Source organism: Grus americana, chromosome 1 (genome assembly GCF_028858705.1).
Source record: "Grus americana isolate bGruAme1 chromosome 1, bGruAme1.mat, whole genome shotgun sequence".
NCBI classification, from domain to species: Eukaryota; Metazoa; Chordata; class Aves; order Gruiformes; family Gruidae; genus Grus; species Grus americana.
In genome coordinates this window covers 219,616,972-219,640,357 of record NC_072852.1, presented here as the reverse complement: position 1 = coordinate 219,640,357, position 23,386 = coordinate 219,616,972, and the positions used below count along the sequence as shown (strand labels likewise).

Sequence of the window (23,386 nt, the reverse complement as noted above, 5' to 3'; positions counted from 1 at the left end):
GCTTCTGCGACCTCTGGGAGGAAGGGCTGGTACCCACAGAGCCTGTTCTGATGCCAAAGTGGAGATGAAGGGGCTCCTGGAAGGGGCAACGCCAACCCCCAGCCCCGGGGAGAGCAGCCCCTGCCCCCGCAGGCAGCACCGCCCAGGAGGGACCGGTGAGGCCAGGGCTGTTCTCACCCTTGCGACGTATTAGCACCAAGACATTAACAAAGAGATGTTTTATTAGCGCTAGGAAACCGTTTCCTAGAAATAGGAGCGCCCCCAGTCTGGAGCAGGAACGCCCAGCGTGGGGGCTGTTAGGACAGAGTTTGGGTGGGATAGCCGCTGGCCGGGAGGGCTGGCACTGCGATTTCCTTCTTGGTGCCCCGCCAGCCCCGGCACCACCAGGCACACAACAGACCGGGCCGCTGCCAGGAGGCCCTTGATGCTGATGCAGCAGAAGACACAGACCCGCAAGGCCGGGTCTCGGTGCAGAGCGGGCCTGCTGCTCCAGACCAGGGCTACCGGCAGCGTGTGGATGCCCAGACCGTGCTGCAACCCCAAGACGTTACTTCTCCCGCTGGTGCCGCGGGGCCTGGCTCCCTTCCGCGGCCACCCAGCCCACCGCTGCTGCTGGAGGGCACGGCTCGGGACGACCCGTTCAGCCGTGCGACGTGCCAGCGCCTGGAGCCCCCTGCAATGGTCCATCGGGGCCGGGAGCCGCCGGCAGGTCGAGAGGGGCCCCGTGCGCCCCAGCCCCCGGCAGCGCAGCCGGTGCCGCCGGTCCCTCCTGGGCCGAGCCCTGGGCCACGCTGGTCTCGTAGTCGGCGACGCGGCGCTGCATGATGGAGGGCATCAGCGCCACGTACGCGCTCATCAGGCGGTGGTTGGAGCGGACCAGCTTCCCGGCGCAGGCGTCGAGGCACGTCTCCTGCGGGACGGGAGGATCGGGGCGGCAAGGGGGCTCGCAGGGGCCGGCCCCGCCAGGCCCGGGGGCTCTGGCCACCCCCGGGGCCTCACCTCGCGCCCGGTGAGCAGGCGGTAGTTGAGGTTGCAGACGCAGTGCCGGAAGCAGAGCTCGGTCATCCGGTTGTAGACCAGCAGGAAGTCCCGCAGCTGGGAGAGAGGCGGCACCGGCACACGCTCACCCCGCGCCCCCCCGGCCCCGGCACCCCCCCCCCGGGGCGCCCCGGCACCCCCCCCCGGGGCACCCCGCCCCCCCGGTCCCCCCTCCCAGGACACCCCGCTTCCCCCGCCCGGCCCCGGGCGCCCCCGCCCTCACGCTGCGGAGCTGCTGCTGGTGCTCGGCCCCCGGCTCCATGCCGCGGGGTCCCGGCCCTACCGCCCTCGGCGGGGCCGCACCACCACGGGCCTCCCGCGCTCTGAGGCGGCGCTTCCGGGCGGGAAGGGCGCTTCCGGGGCGCTTCCGCCCCGCTTCCGCCCGGCGCTGCCGGTGCCCGCCGGTGACGCCACGTCCGGCCCGTTTCCCGGCAGCCCCCGCGCGCGGCGTGACGCGGCTTCCGGCGTGTCCCGGGCCGAGGCGGATCGGGGCTCCCGAGCTTCCGGGCGGGGGGGCCCGGCCGCGGCCGGGGCGGCGCAGGTGGGCGGGGGACGCGGGGCCGGGGCCGGGGCCGGGCCGCGGGGCGGGGGGGATGCGGGGCCGCCGGGTGCCCGGGGGCGGGGGCCGCCGGGGCAGGAGGGTGCGGGCCCGGGGACCGCCGGGGGCCGGGGCAGGGTGAGCCCGGCCTGCGGGGCAGTGACCGGAGCAGGGGCCGGGCGCTCCGCACCGGGGCTCGCAGCGGGGGGCCTGCCCGGGATGGCCGGTCCCCGGAGCGACCTGCCGGCGGGCTGCGGGCGCGTCCGAGCCTGCTGCCCTGCCGGGCCAGGACGGGGCCCGCGGAGACCCGGGCCCCTCACCCGGGGAGCCCACGCCAGGCGCTGTCGGGCTCGGCGGCCGCTCCCCGGGGCGAGCAGGAGCTGGCCCCAGGCGCCGCCTCGGCGGCGGGGGCTCCCCCGGACCGGTGGAGGTTCGGCCGGGACAGACCAGGAGTGGGGCCGGCGCTGCAGCCTCTTGTCCCTCGCCGCCGGCTCGGGCCTGCCCCACCGGTCGCTGCCCGGGCTGGATGCTGTCTCCAAACGGGTCTGTCGAAAACAGCCGCCAGTGCTGGCCGCTTCCCGGTGGGACGGGCGGTTCTGCCGGACGGGAGCTGCCTGGACTCGCAGCGGTGAGCGGCACCAGGTGCTGCAGGTGCTCGTGGCCGTGGGTGCCGGCCCCGGCCGTGCCTCTCCTGTTGGGCAGCTGCCAGCCGGGTCTTTTCCCGTGCTGTTGTCTCCCGGTGGGGAGCACGCTGAGAGGTGACATGCTCTGCACACAGGACTCGTCCCTTCAGCCAGGGCCCTTTCCGGGGGTCCGGTCACCAGGGCTGTGTCTCCACCCGGGCAGGTGGCTAACGGAGCACGAGGGTGGGTCAGGTGCCTGGTGCCGCCTGCCCTGGAATGTGCTCCAACCGGTTTGGGCGCAGCGGGGGGCCCTCGCTGCTCCCCCCTCCGGTGCACGGCCTGCCTGCGGACGTGGCTCTTGGCTCCGTTCTCCTGGGCTCTGGGCCAGCAGCTGCTCTGCCGCAAAGCCCTGGTTGTCCCCGGGCAGGGTCTGCCGCCCAGCCAGGACAGACGGACTGCCGCTGCGCCTCAGGGATTTGTGAGGGGCCAGGGAGCACCATCTTGTTTCCAAAATGTGCCGTGGGCTGAAGGGACAAGAAGGAATGCACCAAAGCCCAGAACAGGATGGCTGTGGCTGCTGCACTCCAGGGTTGTGAGCAGAGGCTGGGGCTGGCTCTTCTGGGACGGAAAGGCTGGAGCTTTCTGGGGGCATGGAGGCTGCGGGCAGGGCCAGGGTACTGCGTCCCAAGGGAATGCCATGCTGTGGCGTGGTGGGCAGTGGCTGCAGGAGGCCCATGGGCAGACCGCAGAGGTGGCTGGGTGCACACAGCTGCCAGCACAGGACCGGCTGCCTGCTGTCCTCTGCCTGCTCCCTGACCGTTGGGAGCCCAGGCCTTGGCCTGGCTGGGTCCTGGCTTAGGGGTTTCCCAGCTGGTGAAGGCTCAGGACCCCAGCTGCAGGGGGCTGATCTCTGTCTCCGCCTGGTCCCTGGGCTCCAGCAGAGCGTCTGTGTCCTTGCAGGCCCTGAGGATGACGGATGGGATCATGAGCAAGGCCGCCACCATGGAGATCCCCATCAGCAGCAACGGGGACACGGGCAGCTTGCCGGAGGACGATGGCTTGGAGCAGGTTTGTGGGGATGTGCTGGACCCCGGGTGGTGTTTTCTGGGCTGTGTGGGGCAGGCAGGGCTGTGCCGTGCCGTGCCGCTCTGCCAGCTGCCCGCGCTCCTCTCTCCGCTCCAGGACCTGCAGCAGGTGATGGTGTCGGGGCCCAACCTCAACGAAACCAGCATCGTGTCTGGCGGCTATGGGGGCACGGCTGAAGGCATCATCCCCACCAGCACCATCAAAGGTTGGCCGGGCTGTGGCGCAGGCTCACGCGGATGGGGCTGGGGCTGCCTGCCGAGAGCAGAGGTGGGGGAGAGCTCCGGCACGGGGGAGGGCAGGCACAGCTCACCTTGCCGCCGGGCTGCAGGAGCCACAGGGCCTGGAGCCTGGTCCCTCTGCCAGGGCACAGCCTGTGGAGGTGTCAGGCAGGGAGGGATGGCCCCTGACCGGGCCTCACAGAGGGGTCCTGCATGTGGGCAGAAGCTCTACCTCGAGCCTCGACCGATTGGTACAATGCCTCCGTCCCAGGACAGCGGCTCCTGCCAGCACAGGGTGGCTCCTTCCCCTTCTTCCCTGGTGGGCTTGGGCTCTGCTGACGGGCTGTTCAAGCCCAGTCTGTGTGGGGCTCCCCGGGGCCGCAGGCTGCGGCTTGTGGCTCTGGCTTTGCACCGTACTGAGGTGAGGCAGGTCTTGCATCCTTCCTCTGGCAGCAGGGAAAGGCTCCAGTGTCCCACTCCTTCTCCAGCGAGAAGGGGTGAGCGGGGAGCTCTGGGGATGCGCTGGTGCCGGCAGTTGTGCCACAGGGACCAGGAGGGACGGGGCAGGGTGGCTCTGAGCCCCACGCTCTCTGCTTATTCCCTCTTATTGTTGCTCAGGCCGGTCCTGGGGTCGGGTGCCCTGACAGCTGTGGGGCACGGCTGCAAGCGTCCTGCATGCCAGGCATTGGCATGGGCAGGCGTGCCACAGCACTGCTGATCCCTGCGCCCCTGGGGAGCTCGGCCCAGCCACGGGGCAGCAACGGCCTGGTGGGTCCACGATGAGTGTCGGTGGTGCTGGGCTGCGCCAAGCCAGCACTGCCAGGGTAGCTCTGGTGCAGCCGCATCTCTTGCCGTCTGTCTGTCATGGTCCCATGTCACATCAGTCTCTGTCCACTGACTCTCACCCCAAGTTGCTCTCCTGCAGCAGACGGCTGCTCGACCCTGGCTGCTCCGTGCTGCGTGGGGCTTGAGCGAGTGGATTTGCACAAGCGGAGGGGATGTGTGTGTTTGCTCACAGCCTGCTATGCTAAAGAGCAGCGCAAGTGGGTGGCAGGAGGCAGCGTGTTTGGTGGTTGCTGTCCCTGTGTCTCTGTCACGCCAGGCCTGTCCAGGGCACGGTGACCCCAACTGAAGGGATGGAGGGAGTGGGGAGGGAGCACCCGGTGTGGGAGGCGTCCGTCTGGCAGCCAGCCGTGTCTTCGATTTCACATCACACTCATCTGCTCCCGTTGCTCTCCCCTGCTGCCATCCCGCCTGCACACTCATCCCCTGTCCTTGGTGTTCCTGCCCCCGTGCCCATCACACTGCCCCCTCTCCTCTGGCCCCTCTCTGCTCAACACCTGCCAGCCCCTCCATTTCCAGGCTGCCTTGTCCAACCTCACCCACCCCGAGGACCATCCGTCTCCCCCAGTGCATCTGCCGCCAGCCGGATGGCCAACCAGGCCGGTGCTTCAGCAGGTACTGCGGCCGCCCAGCCCCTGGCTGGCACTGCACGCCCCCCGCCTGGGCTCGGGCCCCTCACCCCAGGTCAGGGCGCCTAGTTTGTGCCGGGGTCCCTTGGAGCACCTCTGCAGTGAGGTGGCTGCAGCCCCATGTGGGCACCGGCCTGCAGGCAGGCGAGGAAGAGGAAGAGCTTCCCGGCGCTTGCCTTTCCCGGCAGCTGCAGCAGGGTCTCGGTCCTGGTGCTGGGGGGGAGATGATGGCACCGCCAGAGCCTCAGGCAGCTTGGAGGTGAGACCCAGGTGGTGCCCAGCTGTGGGAGACGGTTCCTGCAGTGAGGAGCCCGCCTCGGGTGCTGCCAGGCGCCTTCTCTCCTCTGGCCCGCTCGGCGAGGAGGGGGTCGGGCAGGAGGTTGCTCAGGGCTGGAGGAGCGCGGTTCAGGCATGGCTGGGGCTGGGAGCCTGTCTGCAAGAGCAGATGTGGCTGGGCTGGCGATGAAGGTCAGTGCCTTCTCCTGTGGCATCGGCTGATGATGCTGCCAGACGGGGGCCCTGCGTGGGACCGACCCCCCTGGAAGGGCTCCCAGGAGCAGTTTCCCTGTGGCACGTGCCCAGCGTTGGGTCACAACACCTGCAAGCCGGTTAGCAGGCACACAGCACTGCAAGACCGGCTGGAGCCCATTAACGCTGCCAACTTGTCCCCTCGCTGCTGGCCAGGGAGAGCTGCTCTGGCCCAGGCCTGAGCGAGGTGAGATGCCCAGCGCCGTGCCACAGCAGGCACAGTGGCAGCTTCCCCGGCAGTGCAGAGCTGGACAGGGGTGGGTGCTGCCCGGACCACCAGTCTGCCGAGCCCTGGTGCAGCCCTGTGGGAGTCCTGCGCTCCTTGTGGTGCCCAGAGCCCTCCCGGCGCTGCCGTGGTGCCCCGGTGTGAAGGCACCGGTGCTTTTGGGTGAGCAGCCTGGGCTGTGCCCTCTGCAGGCGCTGCCGCCCTGCTGAGCTGGTGCCCCGGGCCGTGTCTGTTCCAGGCTCCGGGCTGCACCAGCCGCACCCCAGCCCAGCTGTCGGAGGGGAGGAAGTTGTCCGTGGCATCGCCGTGGAGAAGTTTGACATTGTCAAGAAATGGGGCATCAACACGTACAAGGTGAGCTGCATCCCAGGACCCTGGGCACGGCATGGCTCACTGCTGGGGCCCACAGCAGGTGGGGTTTGGGGTGAAGGAGCAGCGGGAGGTGGGGGACGCGTCCCGGGATCTCCCCGCAGCGTTCCTGGGGATGGCTCTGCAGCAGGGAGCGGACCCGGGGCCTCGACGCCTCCCTCCCTCGCCCCGCAGTGCACCAAGCAGCTGATCTCGGAGCGGTTTGGCCGGGGCTCCCGCACCGTGGACCTGGAGCTGGAGACGCAGATTGAGCTGCTCCGGGAGACAAAGCGCAAGTACGAGTGTGTGCTGCAGCTCGCGCGGGCTCTCACCAACCACTTCTACAGCCTGGTGCAGACGCAGCACGCCCTGGGGGATGCCTTTGCGGACCTCAGCCAGAAGTCTCCTGAGCTGCAGGTATGCCCGATGGGCGGTGGCCTTGCTCTGCCTGCGCTGCAGCCCCTCGCGCCTGGGGAGGAGACCTGGAGACCCAAATCGGCCCCGGGCTTGGCAGCACAGCCGGGGGCGGCTCTCTGCTCCGCAGCACCCCAGGTGTGAGGAGAAGCAGGCGGAGGTTGGGGGTAACTGTGCTCGGCGAGCACCCGGGGCCAGGCTGATTCTGGACATGCGGGAGGTGAGAGGGGTCTCGCTGGTACGGACCCCGACTCCTCCTCCTCTCCCAGGAGGAGTTCGGTTACAACGCAGAAACACAGAAACTGCTCTGCAAGAATGGAGAAACACTACTGGGGGCTGTCAACTTCTTTGTCTCCAGCATCAACACGCTGGTGAACAAGACCATGGAGGATACGCTCATGACGGTCAAGCAGTACGAGACGGCCAGGTAGGACGGCAACATGGCTGGCGGGGCTCGGGCATCCCTGGGGGGAAGCCACAGTGTGGCTCCGATGCCGGCTGTCCCTGCACAGGCTGGAGTATGACGCATACCGCACGGACCTGGAGGAGTTGAGCATGGGCCCTCGGGACGCCAGCACCCTGTGCCGGCTGGACGCAGCCCAGAGCCAGTTCCAGAGCCACAAGGACAAGTATGAAAAGCTGCGTGCTGATGTGGCCATCAAGCTCAAGTTCTTGGAGGAGAACAAGGTGGGGAGGGCCGTGGGGCCGGGAAGGGGTGGCAGGGCATAGAGCGGGGTCTGCTGTGCACTCATCGTGTCCCCTGGCCTTGCGGCCGCCGGCCTGACATCTGCCTTGGGATGGGCAGCAGCCAGGAGACCAGAGGGAAGGAAGGGCAGTGGAGCGTCTGCCCGCCTCTCGCTGTCGTGGCTCCTGCCACGCGGCCTTCTCCTGGCTCTCCGGGCTAGCTTTTGGGAGTGCCGGGAGCACTCGGATCTTCCCCTCCTGTGCTGGGGGGGGGGCTGGCTCGCTGCGGGCTGACACCTCCTGCCCTTCCCAGATCAAGGTGATGCACAAGCAGCTCCTCCTCTTCCACAACGCCATCTCTGCCTACTTCGCTGGGAACCAGCAGCAGTTGGAGCAGACCCTCAAGCAGTTCAACATCAAGCTGAAGACCCCCGGTGCTGAGAAGCCCTCCTGGCTGGAGGAGCAGTGAGCCGCCCCCGCTGCCCCCCGCCCGCTCTGGCCGTGGGCACCATGGACTGAACTCTGGCCGCTGGTGCGGGCCGGGCCACAGGGCGAGCGGGGGACGCAGCCTGGGCCCTGCTGCAGCCGGGGGCCACCCACAGGGCGCGGGGGGCTGGCTGGGGGGGAGCAGGGCCCTGGTCCTGCCTGGGGCTGCCCCGGCCCATGTCCCTCCTTTGGGGCAGAGTCTGGCCCTGCCCGGCTCCTTCGTGCTCCCTTAGACCCCCAGAGCCCTCCCTGCCTCCCGGCACCCCTGTGGGGCAGCGGACACCTCCCTGGCTGGGGCTGGGCACCCTGGGTGGGACAGGACGGGACCCTCGACCGCTCCCTCTGCTTCCCTAGGGCAGGACGGGAGTGCCCCCCCTCCAACACCCCCCCGGAACCTCCCCCCTGCCCGCCCAGCCCAGGAGTACCCCTGCCCTGCAGCACGAGTGTTTGGTTCCAAATGAGGACGAAGCTAGGGAGGGGCGGCACCGGGCATCCGGGTGTCCCCCGGGGAGGGCCGAGTCCCCTCCTTGTGCCCGGGAAGGGGGGGGGGGCTGTGGGTTCCCCCCCGCTGTGGCTGGCAGTTGGGGCTCCTGCTTTCTCCCAGCTCTGGGGTTGCTCCATCTCCCTCCTGGCTGATCCCTGGTGTTCCCCAGGCAACTGCTCTTGCACTCCCGACCCGGGGGGGGGGGGGGGCCGCCGCACACACCCCCAGCCTCACACTACACTCCCCCACCCACAGGGTGGGCTGTGCCGGCTGCCAACGGGCTGTGGCTGCCCGTCTGTCCCTCTGGGACTGTGCTTGGGGGGGGGGGGGGCCCTCCTGGGGCTGGGGGGTCCCTGCGCTCTGCTGCTGGCAGGGGGTGCCAGCCAGACACGGGGCCTCTCACCCCCACACGTGTGGAGCCTGGACGGCTGCGGGGGCTCAAACCAAGGACCAAACGCTGGCTGTGACCCAGCAGGTGCATGTGCATGTCTGGGCGCGTGCGCCGAGGGCACGCGTGCCACGCACAGTGGTGCCGGGGCTTCAGCCAGCGTCCCACACGCGATGGCTCTGTCCTGCTCCAGCTGAGTGTTGCTTCCAGCCCTGGCACACGCAGCACTTGGGCACTTTCTCCTGAGACAAAAGAGTTTGTTTTTCTTGCTAATTTAATTCCCTGGTAATTTAATGTCTGGATCTGACACCCCCCCTTTCCTGGTGACGGTCTGACCCCCTCCTCCCCCCAACTTCTGTAAGACTCCAGAATAAAACGGTACGGATCACTGGTGTGTGCAGAGCCACGGGCCTGGCCCTCCAGCTGGGGGGGATGGGGGGACGCGGCCCAGGGGGTGCAGGGTGGGCTGGCCCTGCCATAGCCTGGGGTTCCCCTGCCCTGCGTCCGGAGGGTCTGGGGGGCAGCAGAGGTGCCCTGAGTGCCGGGGATCCCACGGTGTCCCGTGGTCACCCAGCCCGGCTGCGGGGGCTCAGCCCCTGCCTCGTCCCCAGGCCGTGCTGGAACAAGGGGCCGTCGGTCCTGGCCTTGCTCCCCCCTGCCTGCCCTGCGCACACAGCCACAGGGTTGAGCGGTGACCGGCACTGCTGGGTGACTCGTGCACAGCCCTACCCCGGCCAGTGACGCGGCTCGGGGGGCTCGGGGACCCTCGGCCCAGCCCTGTGGTGGAACGTGGTGCCTGGGCCAGCGGCAGCCCCGGACGTGGCATCGGGTCCAGACACCCAGCAGTGCTTCAAAGAGCCCGTCGCGGCTGTGCAGCACCTGGGCTTGAGAAGGGAACCGGGAAAGAAGAGCCCAGGAGAAAACGCATCCGCGGTGCTGCAGGAGCCCCTGGGGCAGCAGGGCGGGAGGGGACCCCGCGGGAGACTCCTGCTCATCCCAAAGTCTTCCCTGGGCACCTGCTGCTGTTCGAGCCTTGGGGCGAGAGGCCTTTGCCCTGTTCCCCCGCAGCCGTCTTCGCCTTCCCGAAGCAGCGGCCGGAACCGGTACCCGGCTGCCGGGGCGGTTCCACTCCCGCCTGGGAAGGCGCTGGGGAGTGACCCCAGGAGCGGGGGCTCGTTCCCCAGGGACGGCCGGGACGTCTGCTGCTCCGGGGGTCTCGGCGCTGCCTGTCACCGCAGTCCCGCTGGCAGCACCGGGGGCTCGCTCGGGCTCGGGGGGTCCCGCGGGGCAGCCGCTGGCCGCGGGCGGGCGCCTGCAGCGGGGCCGGGTCCCCCCTCCCCGGGCGCGGCTCCAGCCGGGTGCTGCAGCCCCGAAGAGGGCGCCGGGCCGGTTTGTTTTTGGGGCTGGTTTGCCCCGGCGCTCCCCTTCGCCGCCAGCCCGGGGCGGGCCGGAGCCGGGGCAGCCGGGGCGGGGCCGGGGCGGGCCGAGCCGATAGAGCCGCGGGGCGGCCGTTGCCCACCACCCCCCCCAGCCCATCCCGGCCGGTCCCGGCCATGGGGTCCCCGCGCCGCCCCGCGCCGCCGCCGCCCCCGGGGCCGCCCCCCGCCCCGGCGCTGCCCTCCCCGCCGGCGGCCGCGCAGGGCGGGCGGCTGCGGGCGCTGCACTGGGAGCCGGTGCCCGCGGCGAGGGTGCGCGGCCGCCGCTCGGTCTGGGCTCCGCGGGCCGCCCCGCCGCCGTTGGACCTGCCGCGCCTCCGGCTGCTGTTCCGAGAGCCCCGCGGGGCCGCTCCGGGGCAGCGGCCGCCGCCCGCCGTGAGACACCCCCCACCCCGGCCGGGGTCCCCCCGCGGTCCCCCCGCGGTCCCCGGCCGTCCTGACCGCCCCATGCCCCCCCCCCCAGGCCGCGCTGCTGGAGCCCAAGCGGAGCATCGCCCTCGGCGTCTTCCTCAAGCAGGTCAAGCGGTGAGCGGAGCTGCCCCCGGACGCCCCCCAGACCTCCCCGGGACACTGTCCCACCCCCCAGAGAGACACCGACCCACCCCCAGCAATCTGCCTCCTGCGGGAGACTGACACCCGGGTCTCGCACACGGAGGGGTGGGGGGAGTCACCCGGGTCCCCCCCCGGGTCCAGCCCATGGGGGGGCAGAATGAGACCCGCTCCCGGGGGTCCTGGCATGGGGGACATTGCAGGTACTTGCTCCTCCCCGGGGTCCCACGCACGAGTGGGGAATAGGGGCTCCTGCTGCCCTGCGCACCCAGGCATGGACACGGTGGGGTCTCTGCCCCCCGGGAGGGATGGGGAGGGGGTCCGTTGGCCGCAGGGGGGGGCGGGTACCCCGTGGGGGGCAGAGCACTGCCTGTGTGGCCAGGCGGGGGGGTCACCCCTGTGTGATACACCCCCCCAGGCCAGTGCACCAGATCGTGCGGGACATCCAGGAGGGTGTCGGGGCGCCCTACGGGGCCGAGAAGCTGCGGGAACTCTCCCGGATGCTGCCCGGCGCCGCAGAGGTGAGGGCTGGTGGGTGGGGGGGTCCTGGCGGCCCCCACCTAACACGTCTCTGTTCGCAGGTGGCCCGGCTGCGCGCCTTCCCTGGCAGCCCCCACCAGCTCCCTGACCCCGAGCTCTTCATGCTGCTGCTGACGGAGGTGCCCAGGTGGGAGCCGGGGGGTCCCACCCCCCAGGGGGGTCAGTGTGCCCGGGGGTCCTGCTCACCCCACCTTGCCCCCAGCTACACCCAGCGCCTGGAGCTGCTGGTGCTGAAGGAGGAGTTCTTCCCCCGGCTCAGCGCCCTGCGCGGCTCCATCCAGACCCTGACAGATGCCGCTGTTGGTGAGCGGCACTGCGGGGTGCACTGGGACCGCGGGGTTGGGGGGCACCACCTGGGCTCCCGCTCACCCCTTGGCCGCTCCCCAGAGCTGCTGGAGTGTGAGGAGCTGCATGCCATCCTCCACCTCATCCTGAGCACTGGCAACCACCTGAACTCGGTGAGCTCACGGCACAGGGGGCCTGCTGCCTGCTTCCCACTCCCCCCGGCACAGCAGGGCTGTGGCGATTCCCCCGCTCTGCTCCCAGGGTGGCTACGCCGGCAGCGCTGTCGGCTTCCGCCTCGCCTCGCTGCTGAAGCTGCCCGACACCAAGGCCAACGAGCCAGGCATGGACCTGCTGCACTTCGTGGCCATGGTGAGCACCGGCGGGGCTGCAGCGTTTGACCTCCCTGCACTGCCAGGGGCTGGATTTGCTGGGGGGGGGAGGCTCATTCTTGGGTCTGTGCCCGGAGTGGGCTTTTCCCTGGTGGGGGGTCCTAAATGGAAGGTGGTCTCTATGCACCCCCTCACTCCTCTCCCTGGCCTTGGGGCTGCTCCGGACGTGGCTGCAACCGGCAGGGCCTTGTCCTGGTGCCTGGCTGGCTGTCCCAGTGGTGGCATCCACCATCCCCATGGCCCTTCTCTGGGCAGCAGCTGGCACGCCATTCCCTGGCTCTGTCCTGGGCTGCGGCTGCATGTCCTGGCCGAGCCATGCTGCCCCGGGAGGCACCGGGCTCTGCGGTGGCTCATCTGCCCACCGGCCACCGAAGGCCCTGGGCTGGCCCAGCCACGTGCACCTGTTCCCTCTCGCCGGCGTGCCACTGCCGAGCCGGCCCCGGCTGCTTCCCGCTGCCTGGGAGCCGTGGGGTGCAGCTGGAGCGGGGCTCGCCAAGGCATCCTGGTGGCTGCAGGCACCTGCGTGCTCCTGGGGGGCCCCTGCTCCCTCCCCTGCCCCGCACAAGGTCGCTGCCCGCGCTGCCCTGCAGGGATGCACCTGCCCGTGTGCGGGGGAGGCTGTTTTCCGTGGCAGACGAGCTCCCGCGCAGTTTTTCCCGTGCTCTCCCCTGCTCTGCCCAGTGCAGCTGGTGCTGCTGCCTCCTCTCCCCCTGCCCTCGCCACTGGCTTGTCCCTCCTTGGCCGGGTCTGGACCTTGCTGTCACCGCTGCCGCAGTCCCCCCAGCGCCCTGTGTGACTTCGAGGACGTTTTTGTCCTTCCTGGGCATTTGCTTGCGGCTGTTGGTTCAAGTCACTCCCACAGCGACCTGGCGGCACGGCGGCCGGGGACGCGTGCCCCGGGCTGTCCCCAGCCACGCCAGGCAGACGGCAAGTTGCCTGTGCCGTAGCCCCGGCTCTGCCGCACGGGCGGCTCTGCGGGCCCTGGGGCTGCCCTGGCCCCGCGGTGGCTGCTCGCTGCCCCTCTCACCCGCAGGAGGCAGCCAGGGCGGAGAAGAACCTGCTGGACTTCCCTGGCAAGCTGCGGCACGTCGGCCCAGCGTCGCGGTAAGGGCGTCCTAGGGACCCTGCCCCGCGGGGTGGCAGCCACCGGGGCTGGAGGGGCAGGAGGGGTCCCAGCTGCGGGGGAAGGGGGGCACGGTGGGGGGGGTCATGGTGGAGTGGTGTGGGAGGGGACGGGCGACCCACGCGTCTCTGCAGGATCGAGGCGGCGGAGGTGGAGGGGGAGCTGCAGCGGCTGTCGGGGCGGCTGTCGGGGGCCCGGGGCCTGGGCATGGAGGGCCTGGGGCCGCAGCTGCAGCCCTTCCTGCGCGAGGCCGAGGAGGAGCTGCGCGGGGCATGGGACGCGCTGGAGCAGATGCATCGCGCCGCGGACGCCACCCTTGACTTCTTCTGCGAGGATGCAGCGCCCGGCGGCCTGCAGGAGCTGTGCGCCGTGCTGCACGGCTTCGCGGGCCGGCTCCTCGCTGCCGTGCAGGTACCGGCCTCCTGCGCCCCTGGAACGCCTGGGGCTGGTGTCGGCTCCGCCAGCCCTTTGCCGGCCGTCCCCGACCTGCCTCCACCCCACAGGAGAACCGGGTGCGGGAGCAGGCGCAGCACCGGCGGCGGCAGCTGGAGCAGGAGCGGCTGAAGCGTCGCTCCATCGCCACGTGCTCCACGTGGGACGCGGCCCCGCGGGTGCTGCGGCCGGCTGGACCCTTCCCGCTCACGCCGCAGCCCGGCCGGCACGGCCTCCGCTCCCCGCACCCCAGCTCTGAGCCCTGCCTGGCTGCCCGGCAAGGGGATGACCCCCCTTGTTCCCCCAGCTGCGAGAGCCCCCACTGTCCCCCAGGGCTGCCGGGTCCCCCCTGGCTGCCCGCAGCCCCCCCGGCCCTGCTGCGGCGGCACACGGCCCCGGCGCTGCCCGAGGTGGGGGGCTGTGATCAGCCCTCCCCGAGCGCCCTGGCCAGCGGGCAAGCGGGGCTTCTCGAGCCCGACCTGCCTGAGCCGCCCCCCGCGGCCACAGCCCCGGCCCCCCCTGGCCCCACGCCCTACTTCAGCCTGGCCAGCCTCTTCCAGTGGAGGGGGGCCCAGAGGGGGCCGGGGTCCCCCCAGCTGCCCCCGGCTGTCCCCCCCGAGGGCTCTGCCCTGCTCGGCTTCCTCCGGCGCCTGGCGGGAGGGAAGGGGCGCAGGGACCCCCCCAGCTGAGGAGTGGCCAAGTCCTGCCTTTCACCCCCCCCCCCCTCCCGGGGCCACGTTTTACCCTTCCCTGTGTCCCTGCTTCCCCTCCGGTTCGTGGTGACAATAAACGCTGAGGATCTCCGGCGGTGGCCACGCCGTGTGTTGCCGTCACACGAGGCTGCGGCGGCGGCACACCACGTTCACCCGCCCCGGGGTGCTGCTGGGCCCTCCTTGCTGCCAGGGTGCCTGGCGTCCTGCTCGCTGCCCACCCAGACCCACCCCCCCCCCCCCGGACATTTTCCCCATCCTGGGGGGAGCACCCAGGGGTGCTCTGCTTCCCTGGCAGCACTTGGCATTTCCCCTCGCTGAATTTTGCACGGTTCCGCTCACCCCATTCCTCCCACCTGCCCCGCAGACCCTCGGGGGTGCAGTTGTGCCCCCCCAAAGCGTGTCACCGCTTCCCCCCCCCCCCCCCCCTCCTCGCTGTCACTTGTGCCCTTGCACAAGCGTGCACTGGCTGTTTGCACTGGGTCCTTGCAGGACCCCGGGTTGGTCCCTCCACTTGTCACCTGCCAGGACCGGGGAGGGATGCGGTTGCCGTGGCGACAGCCGGGTACCCCAGGGATGCAAGGGGGGGGGCTCACCCGGAGCCCCCCCCACTGCAGAGCCACAGCCCGGACCCGACCATTTGTGCTGGGGGGGGGTTAGGTACTGCTCTCCCCGCTCTTCTTCTGCCCCGGGACCCCCCCGGCGTGGACCCCCCACTCGGGAACGGCGGCGCGGCTTTGCCGCGCCGCCGTTCCCGAGTGGGGGGTCCACGCCGGGGGGGTCCCGTGCAATCGAGGGGGGTAAAAAGAGTGTGACCCCCCCCTTCCCACCTCGCCGTGGTGCGGTCCGGTCTGGCAGCTGCCTTCCCTGCCCATCCCTGGCGCAGTCCCTGCCGCGCCGAGCCGAGCCGGGCCGGGCCGAGGATGCGCGCTGCCGGCCCGCGGCGTGGGCTGAAGCGAGGAGGGGTCTGCGTGGGGGGTGAGACACGCGTGGGGATGGCAGGGTTGGGGATGGGGTTGGCGCGGGGGGGCGTCACGCGTAGGGGGCGGGTGTCACGCGTGGGGATGAGGGGGGAGGACCGCCGGGGGGGGGGGTCTGGCAGGGGGTGGGGAGGAGGGGGATGAGGTGGGATCGGCCCCGGTGGGTCCTGGGGGGGGGTATGTCGGCTGGTCGCGAGTGGGGGGGTTGCCTGGATGGGCTGGAGCGGGGGGACGGGGGGGGGGACACAAGGACAAGGGAGGGGGAGAGGGAGAGGAAGGGTGGGGGACACGGGGCTGGGGCTGGGGACAAGGACACGGGGTTGGGGGACAGACAGGAGCGGGGGGGACAGGGACAAGGGAAGTGGGGGGGGACACGACACGGGGACAGGGCGGGGGGACACGGGGACGAGGAGGGGCGGGATGCGCGGCCGGGCCGTGCCCGCAGCATCACGGCGGGGCCCCGCAGCCGCTGCGGCTCCCCGGGCCGGGGCCGGCACTGCCCCCCCGCCCCGGCCCGTGCCCCCCCCGGACCCCCTCCCGGAGCCCCCGAACCCCCCGGAGCCCCGGTCCCGGCGCGGGGGCGGCCCGTCGGGGCGGGCGGTGCCGCACAATGGCGGCCGGGGCGGGGCCGGGCCGGGGCCTGGAGCGCGGGGCCGCCGCAGCGCCGTGAGCGGGGCCGGGCCGGGGGGCCGGGGGGGGGTACCGGGGGGCACCGCCATCCTGCTCCGGGCGGGCGCAGGGGCCCGCGGGGTGCCCACGGCACGGAGGGGGGGGGGGGCAGGCGGCGTGTCCGCCGTGGGGCGGGGACCCGTCCCGGGGTGCGCGGAGGCGCCGGGGGGTGCGGGGGGTCCCCGGCCCGGGACAGGGGGGGGACAGCGGGGTCTGTGGGGCGGGGGGGTGCTGGGGGTGCCGTGGGGCAGGAGTTGCCGTGGGGGCAGGCGGGGGCTTTGCGCGGGGTCCACCGCTATGGGGTGAGGGTGCTGCGCCCCCCGCACTGGGGTGCGGGGCAGAGGTGTGGGTCGCGGAGGCCTGTGGGTCTGGGCTGGGGCAGGCGTGGGGCTCCCTCCGGGCGCCCAGGGACCGTGGGCATGGTCAGGAGCGGGGGAGCCCCCCCTGCGCGCCCCAGAGCGTGCGGGGCCGGGGGCTGCGGGTGCTTCTGTGGGGCGAGTGGGCTCCTGCGTGCTCAGCGCGTGGGACGGGATCCTGCAGGGCTGGGGGTTGAGGGGTGCCGTGGGGCTGCCCCGGCCCCACTGACCGTCCCCGTCCCCAGGCTGAGCGCGGTGGGGCCGTGGGGACGCCGCCATGGCCAAGCGGGAGGCCAGCGCCAGCCCGGTGGTGCGGCAGATTGACAAACAGTTCCTGGTGTGCAGCATCTGTCTCGACCGCTACCGCAACCCCAAGGTGCTGCCCTGCCTGCACACCTTCTGCGAGAGGTGAGACCCCGGCCCCGCCGCGCCCCCGGCCCTGCTGCATCCCCGCTGCATACCTGCTGCATGCCAGCTGCAGCCCCGGCCCCGCTGCACCCCGCTGCATCCCCTTTGTGCCCCCAGGCCATGCTGCATCCTCGCTGCGTCCCTGCTGTGTTCCTGGTGCATCCCTCCCATGCCCCGCTGTGTCCCTGGCCACTGCTGCATCCCCTCTGCATCCCCACTGTGCCCCGCTGCATCCCCACTGCGCCCCACTGCATCCCTCCACTGCATCCTTCCTGTGCCTTGCTGTGTTCCTGGCCACTGCTGCATCCCCACTGTGCCCCACTGTGCCCCACTGCATCCCCACTGCATCCCTCCCGTGCCCCGCTGTGCGCCTGGTCACTGCTGCAGCCCCACTGTGCCCCCAGCCCTGCTGTGCCTTGCTGCATCCCACTGCATCCCACTGCATGCCCCAGCCTGCACCCCTCCGCTGCACCCTGGGCCCCGTTGTGCCCCCCCGCTGCGTCCCACTGCACCACCAGCACCCCCTCTTGCAGCTCCTGCAGGAGGAGACCTGGGGTCCCCACACCCCCCGACACTGACACTGCACCCCTACTGCGCTCCACTGCACCTCGCTGCACCCCTCAGCATTCCCTGCCTGCGCCTCCTGCACCCCTCCCCGCACCCTCACTGCACCCCCGCTGCACCCCCCCCACGTCCTCACTGTGCCCCCACTGCACCCTCACTGCGCGCCCGCTGCACCCCCCTGCACCTTCACTGCATCCCCGCTGCACACACGGCACTGCACTGCATCTCTGCTGCATCCCCACTGTGCCCCAGGGCCCCCCGGCACCTCCCCCCCAGCACCCCCCACTGCACTCCACCCCCCCCTGCACCCCCCAGCACCCCCGCTGCACCCTTGCTGCATCCCCCCTGCCCCCACATGGCACGGCATCATCCCTGCTACACCCCCCTGGCGCCCCCCCAGCACCCCCCCCCAGCATCCCCACTGTGCCCCTGGGCCCCCCCAGCACCCCCACTGCACTGCACCCCCACTGCACCCCCATTGAACCCCCACTGCCCCCCTTGGCATCCCTGCTGTGCCGCTGCACCCCTGCTGCATCTCGTTGCACCCCCACCACACCCCCCTACGCCCCGCTGCAGGTTGCACCCCCGCTGCTCCCCACTGCACCCCCAGGCATCCCCCAAACCCACAGCGAGAGTGGAGCCACCCCCCTCAGCCCACCCCCCCACGCATCCCCCAACACCCGCCGTGGGGTGGCCAGAGCCCCACGCTGCCCCCCACCCCTCGAGCCTCCCTGAGCCTCCCGCTGCCCCCCCGACCCTCAGACCCCGCAGCCCCCCGCTGCCCACCACCCCACTCACCCCCATGGGCTGCAGCAGTGGGGCTGGTCCTGCCCCATGGCGCAGGGTCTGGCATTGGGGGGAGCGGGGGGGTATGGGGGGTGTGGGGGCTGGGTGGGCGGCGGTGGGCTCTGTACTGATGTCTGCTCTCTCTGTGCCCCCAGAGCCCCCCGCTGCCCCCCAACCCCCCCGGCCCTGCCCCAGCCCGGCCTTGCCCGGCCTCTCCCCTCCTGTCCGTCTGTCCGTCCCCAGCCACCCCCGGGGCTCTGGCAGCTCCTCCCGGCACCACGGCGCAGCCCTCCCGTCCATCTGTCCTGCCGTCTGCCTGCCCCTCCGGCCCTGCCCTGCCTCCTGCACCCCGGTGTGCCGCAGTGCGGCCCTCCTGTCCGTCCGTCCCGCTGTCTGTCTGTCCTGCCAGCCCTGTCCCTCTGCTCCTGCCCCACACACCCCAGTGTGCCGTGGTGCGGCCCTCCTGTCCGTCCGTCCTGCCGTCTGCCTGCCCCCCTGCCCCATCCTGTCTGTCTGTCCTGCCGTCTGTCTGTCCGCTCCTCCGGCTCCATCGCTCTGCTCCCGCCCCGCACACCCCAACCCCTCCTGTCCGCCCGCCCGTGCCCCGCGGCGCGGTCCTGACCCTCTGGTTGTCCCCGTTCGCCCCAGGTGTCTCCAGAACTATATCCCGCCCCAGAGCCTGACCCTGTCCTGCCCCGTCTGCCGCCAGACCTCCATCCTGCCCGAGCGCGGCGTGGCCGCCCTGCAGAACAACTTCTTCATCACCAACCTGATGGAGGTGCTGCAGCGGGACCCCGAGAGCTGCGGCCCCCACCCCGGCCGTGGCCTGGACCCCGTCAGCGCCGTCACGGGCCAGCCCCTCTGCTGCCCCAACCATGAGGGCAAGGTGGGTGCCGGTGGGGGGGGCTGCGGGGGTCTGAGGGGGGCTGGGAGGGTCCAGAGGGGCTGCGGAGGTATGGGGGGGGGGCTGCAGGGGTCTGGGGGGGCTGTGGGGGTCGGAGGGGGGCTGGGAGGGTCCAGGGGGGCTGCAGGGGTCTGTGGGGGCTGAAGGAGTCTGGGGAGCTGCAGGGGTCTGGGGAGCTGCAGGGTCTGGGGGGGGCCCAGGGGGGCTGTGGGGGTTCCGTCGTGCGCAGCCCTGAGCGCCCGTGCGCAGGTGATGGAGTTTTACTGCGAGCCGTGCGAGACGGCCATGTGCCGCGAGTGCACCGAGGGCGAGCACCGGGAGCACGTCACCGTGCCGCTGCGTGACGTGGTGGAGCAGCACAAGGCGGCCCTGCAGCAGCAGCTGGACGCCGTCAGGAGCAGGTACGGGCACGGGGGGCCGGGGCTCCAACCGGGGTCCCCTCTGGCCGTGCCAGCCCCGCACCCAGCACCGGCTCCTCTGCAGGTTGCCGCAGCTGGCGGCGGCCATCGGGCTGGTGTCGGAGATCAGCCAGCAGCTGGTGGAGCGCAAGAACGAGGCGGTGTCGGAGATCGGCAGCACCTTCGAGGAGCTGGAGACGGCGCTGCGGCAACGCAAGGGGCTGCTGGTGCGGGACCTGGAGGCCACCTGCGGGGCCAAGCAGAAGGTAACGCCGCTGCACCACAGAGCCCCGCCACCGCCATGCCCTCCTGGCATCCCTCCCCTGCGCCCACCCGCCGCCCCTGCCCAGCTCTTCCCAAAAAGGCGAACGTGCCCCCATGGTCGCAGGCAGCCGGGCTCCGGGCAGCCCTGCCTCCGCCCGGGGTCCGGGTGCCATCGAGGGTCCCGTCCCGGCAGCGAAGGTGACCTGCACCATCCCGGCAGGTGCTGCAGGCGCAGCTGGACGCCCTGCGCCAGGGCCAGGAGAGCATCCTCAGCAGCTGCGCCTTCACCGAGCAGGCGCTGCACCACGGCACTGCCACGGAGGTGCTGCTGGTGAAGAAGCAGATGAGCGAGCGGCTGAGCGAGCTGGCCAGCCAGGAGTTCCCCGAGCACCCCCACGAGAACGCCCAGCTCGACTACGTGGTGGAGACCGAGGGCGTCCGCAAGTCCATCCTCAACCTGGGCGTGCTGATCACCACCAGCGCCACGGCCCACAAGACGGTGGCCACGGGCGAGGGGCTGCGGCACGCCGTGGTGGGGCAGCCGTCCTCGCTCAGCGTCACCACCAAGGACAAGGACGGGGAGCTGGTGCGCAGTGGCAGCGCCAGCCTGCGCTTCCAGGTGACGGCGCCGGACGGCGGCGCGGCCGAGGCAGAGGTGCAGGACAACAAGAACGGCACCTACGAGCTGCTCTACACCCCCCGCACCGAGGGCGACTTCCTCCTCTCCATCCTGCTCTATGGGCAGCCCATCCGCGGCAGCCCCTTCCGCGTCCGCGCCGTCAAGGCCTCTGACGTGCCCCCCTCTCCTGACGATGTCAAGCGCCGCGTCAAGTCTCCCAGCAGCGGGCACATCCGGCAGAAAGCTGTCCGGCGCCCGTCCAGCATGTACAGCAGCGGCAAGAAGAAGGAGAACCCCATCGAGGATGAGCTCATCTTCCGTGTGGGTGAGCGGCGGGGGCTCCCCGGGGCAGTGGGGGCTCCCTGGAGTGGTGGGGGACCCCCAGCCCCCCCTGAGCCCCCCATCTCTGCTGCAGGCAGCCGTGGCCGGGAGAAGGGGGAGTTCACCAACCTCCAGGGCATCTCCACCTCCAGCAGCGGCCGCATCGTGGTGGCTGACAGCAATAATCAGTGTGTGCAGGTAGGACCCTGGCCCTGGCCCCGGCCGCCCCCCCCACCGCCACCCCGGTGACCCCTCGCTGCCCCCCCCAGGTGTTTTCCAACGAGGGGCAGTTCCGGCTGCGGTTCGGGGTGCGGGGCCGCTCCCCTGGCCAGCTCCAGCGCCCGACCGGCGTCACCGTGGACATGAACGGGGACATCATCATCGCGGACTACGACAACCGCTGGGTCAGCATCTTCTCCCCCGAGGGCAAGTTCAAGGTGAGGGGGCAGCAGCCAGGCGGGGGTTAGGGGGGGCCCTGGTTCTGCACCCCCCTGATCCCTCTCCGCGGCCGCAGACCAAGATCGGGGCCGGGCGGCTGATGGGCCCCAAGGGCGTCGCCGTGGACCGCAACGGCCACATCATCGTGGTGGACAACAAGGCCTGCTGCGTCTTCATCTTCCAGTCCAACGGCAAGCTCGTCACCAAGTTTGGGAGCCGCGGCACGGCCGAGCGGCAGTTTGCAGGTACACTCGATGGTAATACACCGACTGGCAAGTCCCCTCTTCCTTACTGCATGCCTTTGGCTTCCCGCTGCGCCGGGGCCGGGCTGGGACGGTGAGTACCGCACGCCTCGCCAACAGCGGCTGGCGCCCAGCCGGCACCGGGACACCTGGGGCTGGGGCTGGGGTCTGGGCTCTTGTTCTGGGTCTAGTCCCGGGTTCTAGGCTGCGGCTCTGGTTCTAGGTTCTGGGTTTGGGCTGTGGGTTCAGGTTCTGGGCTGTGATCTTGGGTTCTGGGCTCTGGTTCGAGGTCAGGGTTCTGGGTTCTGGGCTCAGGTTCTGGGTTCTGGCAGTGGGCACTGTCCCTGTGGGTCGGGGCTCGGGGTTCTCGGTCCATCCGTGGGGCCAGGTGTCCCCCAGCCGAGGGGGGCCGAGCACCGCCTGCGCGTCATAACCCCCTTGTGCCGGCCTCACTGCCCGCGCACGTGGCACTAACCGCACTAACCGGGCACCGGGGCTGGGCTGCCCCCTCCCTGGGGCAGTGCCAGGAGGCGTCCCCTTGTCCCCATGGTGCTGGCGCTGGGCCGGGACCTCGTCCCCTTCCCGCGCTGAGCCCCCTCCCCTCCCCAGGGCCCCATTTTGTGGCGGTCAACAACAAGAACGAGATCGTGGTGACCGACTTCCACAACCACTCGGTGAAGGTGAGCGCCGCGGTGGGTGGCCGCCAGTGTCCCTGGCTCCGCGCTGCCCTGGTGCCGCGTGCTGGTACGCCCGTGGTGACGCCGCTCTCGCCAGGTGTACAACGCGGACGGCGAGTTCCTCTTCAAGTTCGGGTCCCATGGGGAGGGGAACGGGCAGTTCAACGCCCCCACCGGCGTGGCCGTTGACGCCAACGGCAACATCATCGTCGCTGACTGGGGCAACAGCCGCATCCAGGTACTGGCACCAGCACCGCTGCCCTGCACCGACTGGCCCTGCAGCCCCGGGTTCCTTCTGCCCCCCGCCCCGTGCTGCCCCAGCCGGGGGGTGCTGGGCAGCACCATCCCCATCCCCATCCTGGCACGGGCAGCCCCAGCGCGGGCAGGGGTCCACGGCACGGACGAGGCTGGTGGCCCCGGTGCTGAGCCACACGCAGAGCAGGGGGGGCTCAGCAGGTCCTGGCACGCCGGTGGCCATCACAGCATCCCCGCGGTGGTGGGGTGCCTGGGTGGGGACACTGGGGACAGCGCGTCTCTGTCCATCCCCCCAGGTCTTCGACAGCTCGGGCTCCTTCCTGTCCTACATCAACACGGCCGCCGACCCCCTGTACGGGCCGCAGGGCCTGGCCCTCACCTCGGACGGACACGTGGTGGTGGCCGACTCCGGCAACCATTGCTTCAAGGCCTATCGCTACCTGCAGTAGCCGCCATGGGGACGGGGACGGGGATGCCGCCAGTGCCGCGCCAGGACGGTGCCCGCGGGCCCCCCGGGAGAGTGCCCGCAGCGGGGTGCCCCGAGCGACGGCTGCCCCACAGCCGTCACCGCCCCACAGCTGTCGCTGCCCCACAGCCGTTGCTGCCCCCCAAGCGCCGCCCTGACCTTCATGTGCACTTTACCCCGGGGGGATGGCCGGGCCCAGAGTGGGGGTGAGGACGGGTCTGGCTGGGGCAGGGGCTGCCGGGGGGGCCACGGCCGTGCCCTTCCTCCTGCCTCACGGCGGGGCCGGCAGCCCCACTGCCCCTGCTGCTGGGGGTCCTGAAGGTGCAGGGGGGCGATGAGGGCATGTGGGGCAGGGGGAGCTGCCAGGCAGGGCTGGGGGCTGCCGGCGCTGCTTGGGGTGGTGGGGTGGCCACGGGGTGGCCAGTCCCGGAGCCCTGTGCCCCACGGGGGCTGCCCCCCACCGGCCGCGCTCCCCAGCATTGCAGCCCCACTCCCCCGGCTCGAGCCCCGGCCGTGGGGCAACCACGCGTGCCTGCCTGCCCCGTGGCGGGGCTGTGCGGGGCTGCCGCCGCACGCTGACAAACTGTATGTACAAAATAAAGTATTCTGGAAGTACCCTGCCCCCCTGCACTGCCTGCCCCACAGGGTTGGGAGGGGACAGGGACAGCTCCCACCCCATGGCCCCACGGCGCGGCTGCGGCACCACCTTCACTGGGGGTCCCTGGGGTGAAGCCTCGCCGGGTGCGGTGGTGGGAGCCTGTGTGCCGGGGGCAGGGGGACCTGAGCCGGGATGGGTGCTGCTGGTGTGCACCTGGAGACCCCCCGGGCACCCCGTAGGGCTGCGAGACCCTGACGCTGCGCTGGGCCCCCGATCCCGCGCTGGGCCCCCAATCCCACGCTGGGAGCCCGATCCCACGCTGGGAGCCCGATCCCGCGCTGGGCCCCCAATCCCACGCTGGGAGCCCGATCCCGCGCTGGGAGCCCGATCCCGCGCTGGGAGCCCGATCCCGCGCTGGGAGCCCGATCCCGCACTGGGAGCCCG

General features: G+C 71.6%; 4 protein-coding genes across 11 annotated transcripts; 3 read left to right on the top strand and 1 right to left on the bottom strand.

Annotated features, from left to right (window-relative positions):
* Nucleotides 1–203: 203 nt before the first annotated feature.
* On the bottom strand, nt 204–1,444 carry TIMM10B (translocase of inner mitochondrial membrane 10B). The gene is made up of 3 exons (XM_054813945.1): nt 1,262–1,444; nt 1,000–1,095; nt 204–910 (listed from the first exon to the last, which is right to left on the bottom strand). Exons 1-3 carry the CDS (start codon nt 1,298–1,300, stop codon nt 641–643), a joined length of 405 nt encoding a protein of 134 aa, XP_054669920.1. The 5' UTR covers nt 1,301–1,444; the 3' UTR covers nt 204–640.
* Nucleotides 1,445–1,456: 12 nt separating this feature from the next.
* Nucleotides 1,457–8,921, top strand: ARFIP2 (ADP ribosylation factor interacting protein 2). 3 transcript variants are annotated; one of them, XM_054813908.1, is made up of 9 exons: nt 1,457–1,579; nt 3,160–3,267; nt 3,382–3,490; nt 4,851–4,961; nt 5,968–6,083; nt 6,273–6,494; nt 6,761–6,918; nt 7,004–7,178; nt 7,489–8,921. In XM_054813908.1, exons 2-9 carry the CDS (start codon nt 3,169–3,171, stop codon nt 7,642–7,644), a joined length of 1,146 nt encoding a protein of 381 aa, XP_054669883.1. In that variant the 5' UTR covers nt 1,457–1,579; nt 3,160–3,168; the 3' UTR covers nt 7,645–8,921. The 3 variants fall into 3 exon arrangements, with proteins under 3 accessions (XP_054669883.1, XP_054669881.1, XP_054669882.1); XM_054813906.1 differs by lacking the exon at nt 4,851–4,961 and having other exon boundaries at nt 1,461–1,579; XM_054813907.1 differs by lacking the exons at nt 1,457–1,579; nt 4,851–4,961 and adding an exon at nt 2,656–2,788.
* Nucleotides 8,922–10,047: 1,126 nt separating this feature from the next.
* On the top strand, nt 10,048–14,074 carry LOC129201924 (FH2 domain-containing protein 1-like). The gene is made up of 10 exons (XM_054813898.1): nt 10,048–10,344; nt 10,433–10,494; nt 10,937–11,039; nt 11,100–11,185; nt 11,261–11,361; nt 11,446–11,516; nt 11,605–11,712; nt 12,766–12,836; nt 12,990–13,266; nt 13,359–14,074. The coding sequence occupies exons 1-10, from the start codon at nt 10,087–10,089 to the stop codon at nt 13,974–13,976; spliced, it is 1,755 nt and encodes a 584-aa protein (XP_054669873.1). The 5' UTR covers nt 10,048–10,086; the 3' UTR covers nt 13,977–14,074.
* Nucleotides 14,075–14,835: 761 nt separating this feature from the next.
* Nucleotides 14,836–22,959, top strand: TRIM3 (tripartite motif containing 3). 6 transcript variants are annotated; one of them, XM_054813882.1, is made up of 12 exons: nt 14,836–14,975; nt 16,248–16,410; nt 18,409–18,646; nt 18,914–19,065; nt 19,148–19,328; nt 19,547–20,270; nt 20,361–20,464; nt 20,536–20,703; nt 20,781–20,949; nt 21,556–21,626; nt 21,721–21,861; nt 22,175–22,959. In XM_054813882.1, exons 2-12 carry the CDS (start codon nt 16,280–16,282, stop codon nt 22,325–22,327), a joined length of 2,232 nt encoding a protein of 743 aa, XP_054669857.1. In that variant the 5' UTR covers nt 14,836–14,975; nt 16,248–16,279; the 3' UTR covers nt 22,328–22,959. The 6 variants fall into 6 exon arrangements, with proteins under 6 accessions (XP_054669857.1, XP_054669856.1, XP_054669854.1 ...); XM_054813881.1 differs by having other exon boundaries at nt 20,781–20,961; XM_054813880.1 differs by lacking the exon at nt 14,836–14,975 and adding an exon at nt 15,533–15,643 and having other exon boundaries at nt 20,781–20,961.
* Nucleotides 22,960–23,386: the final 427 nt, after the last annotated feature.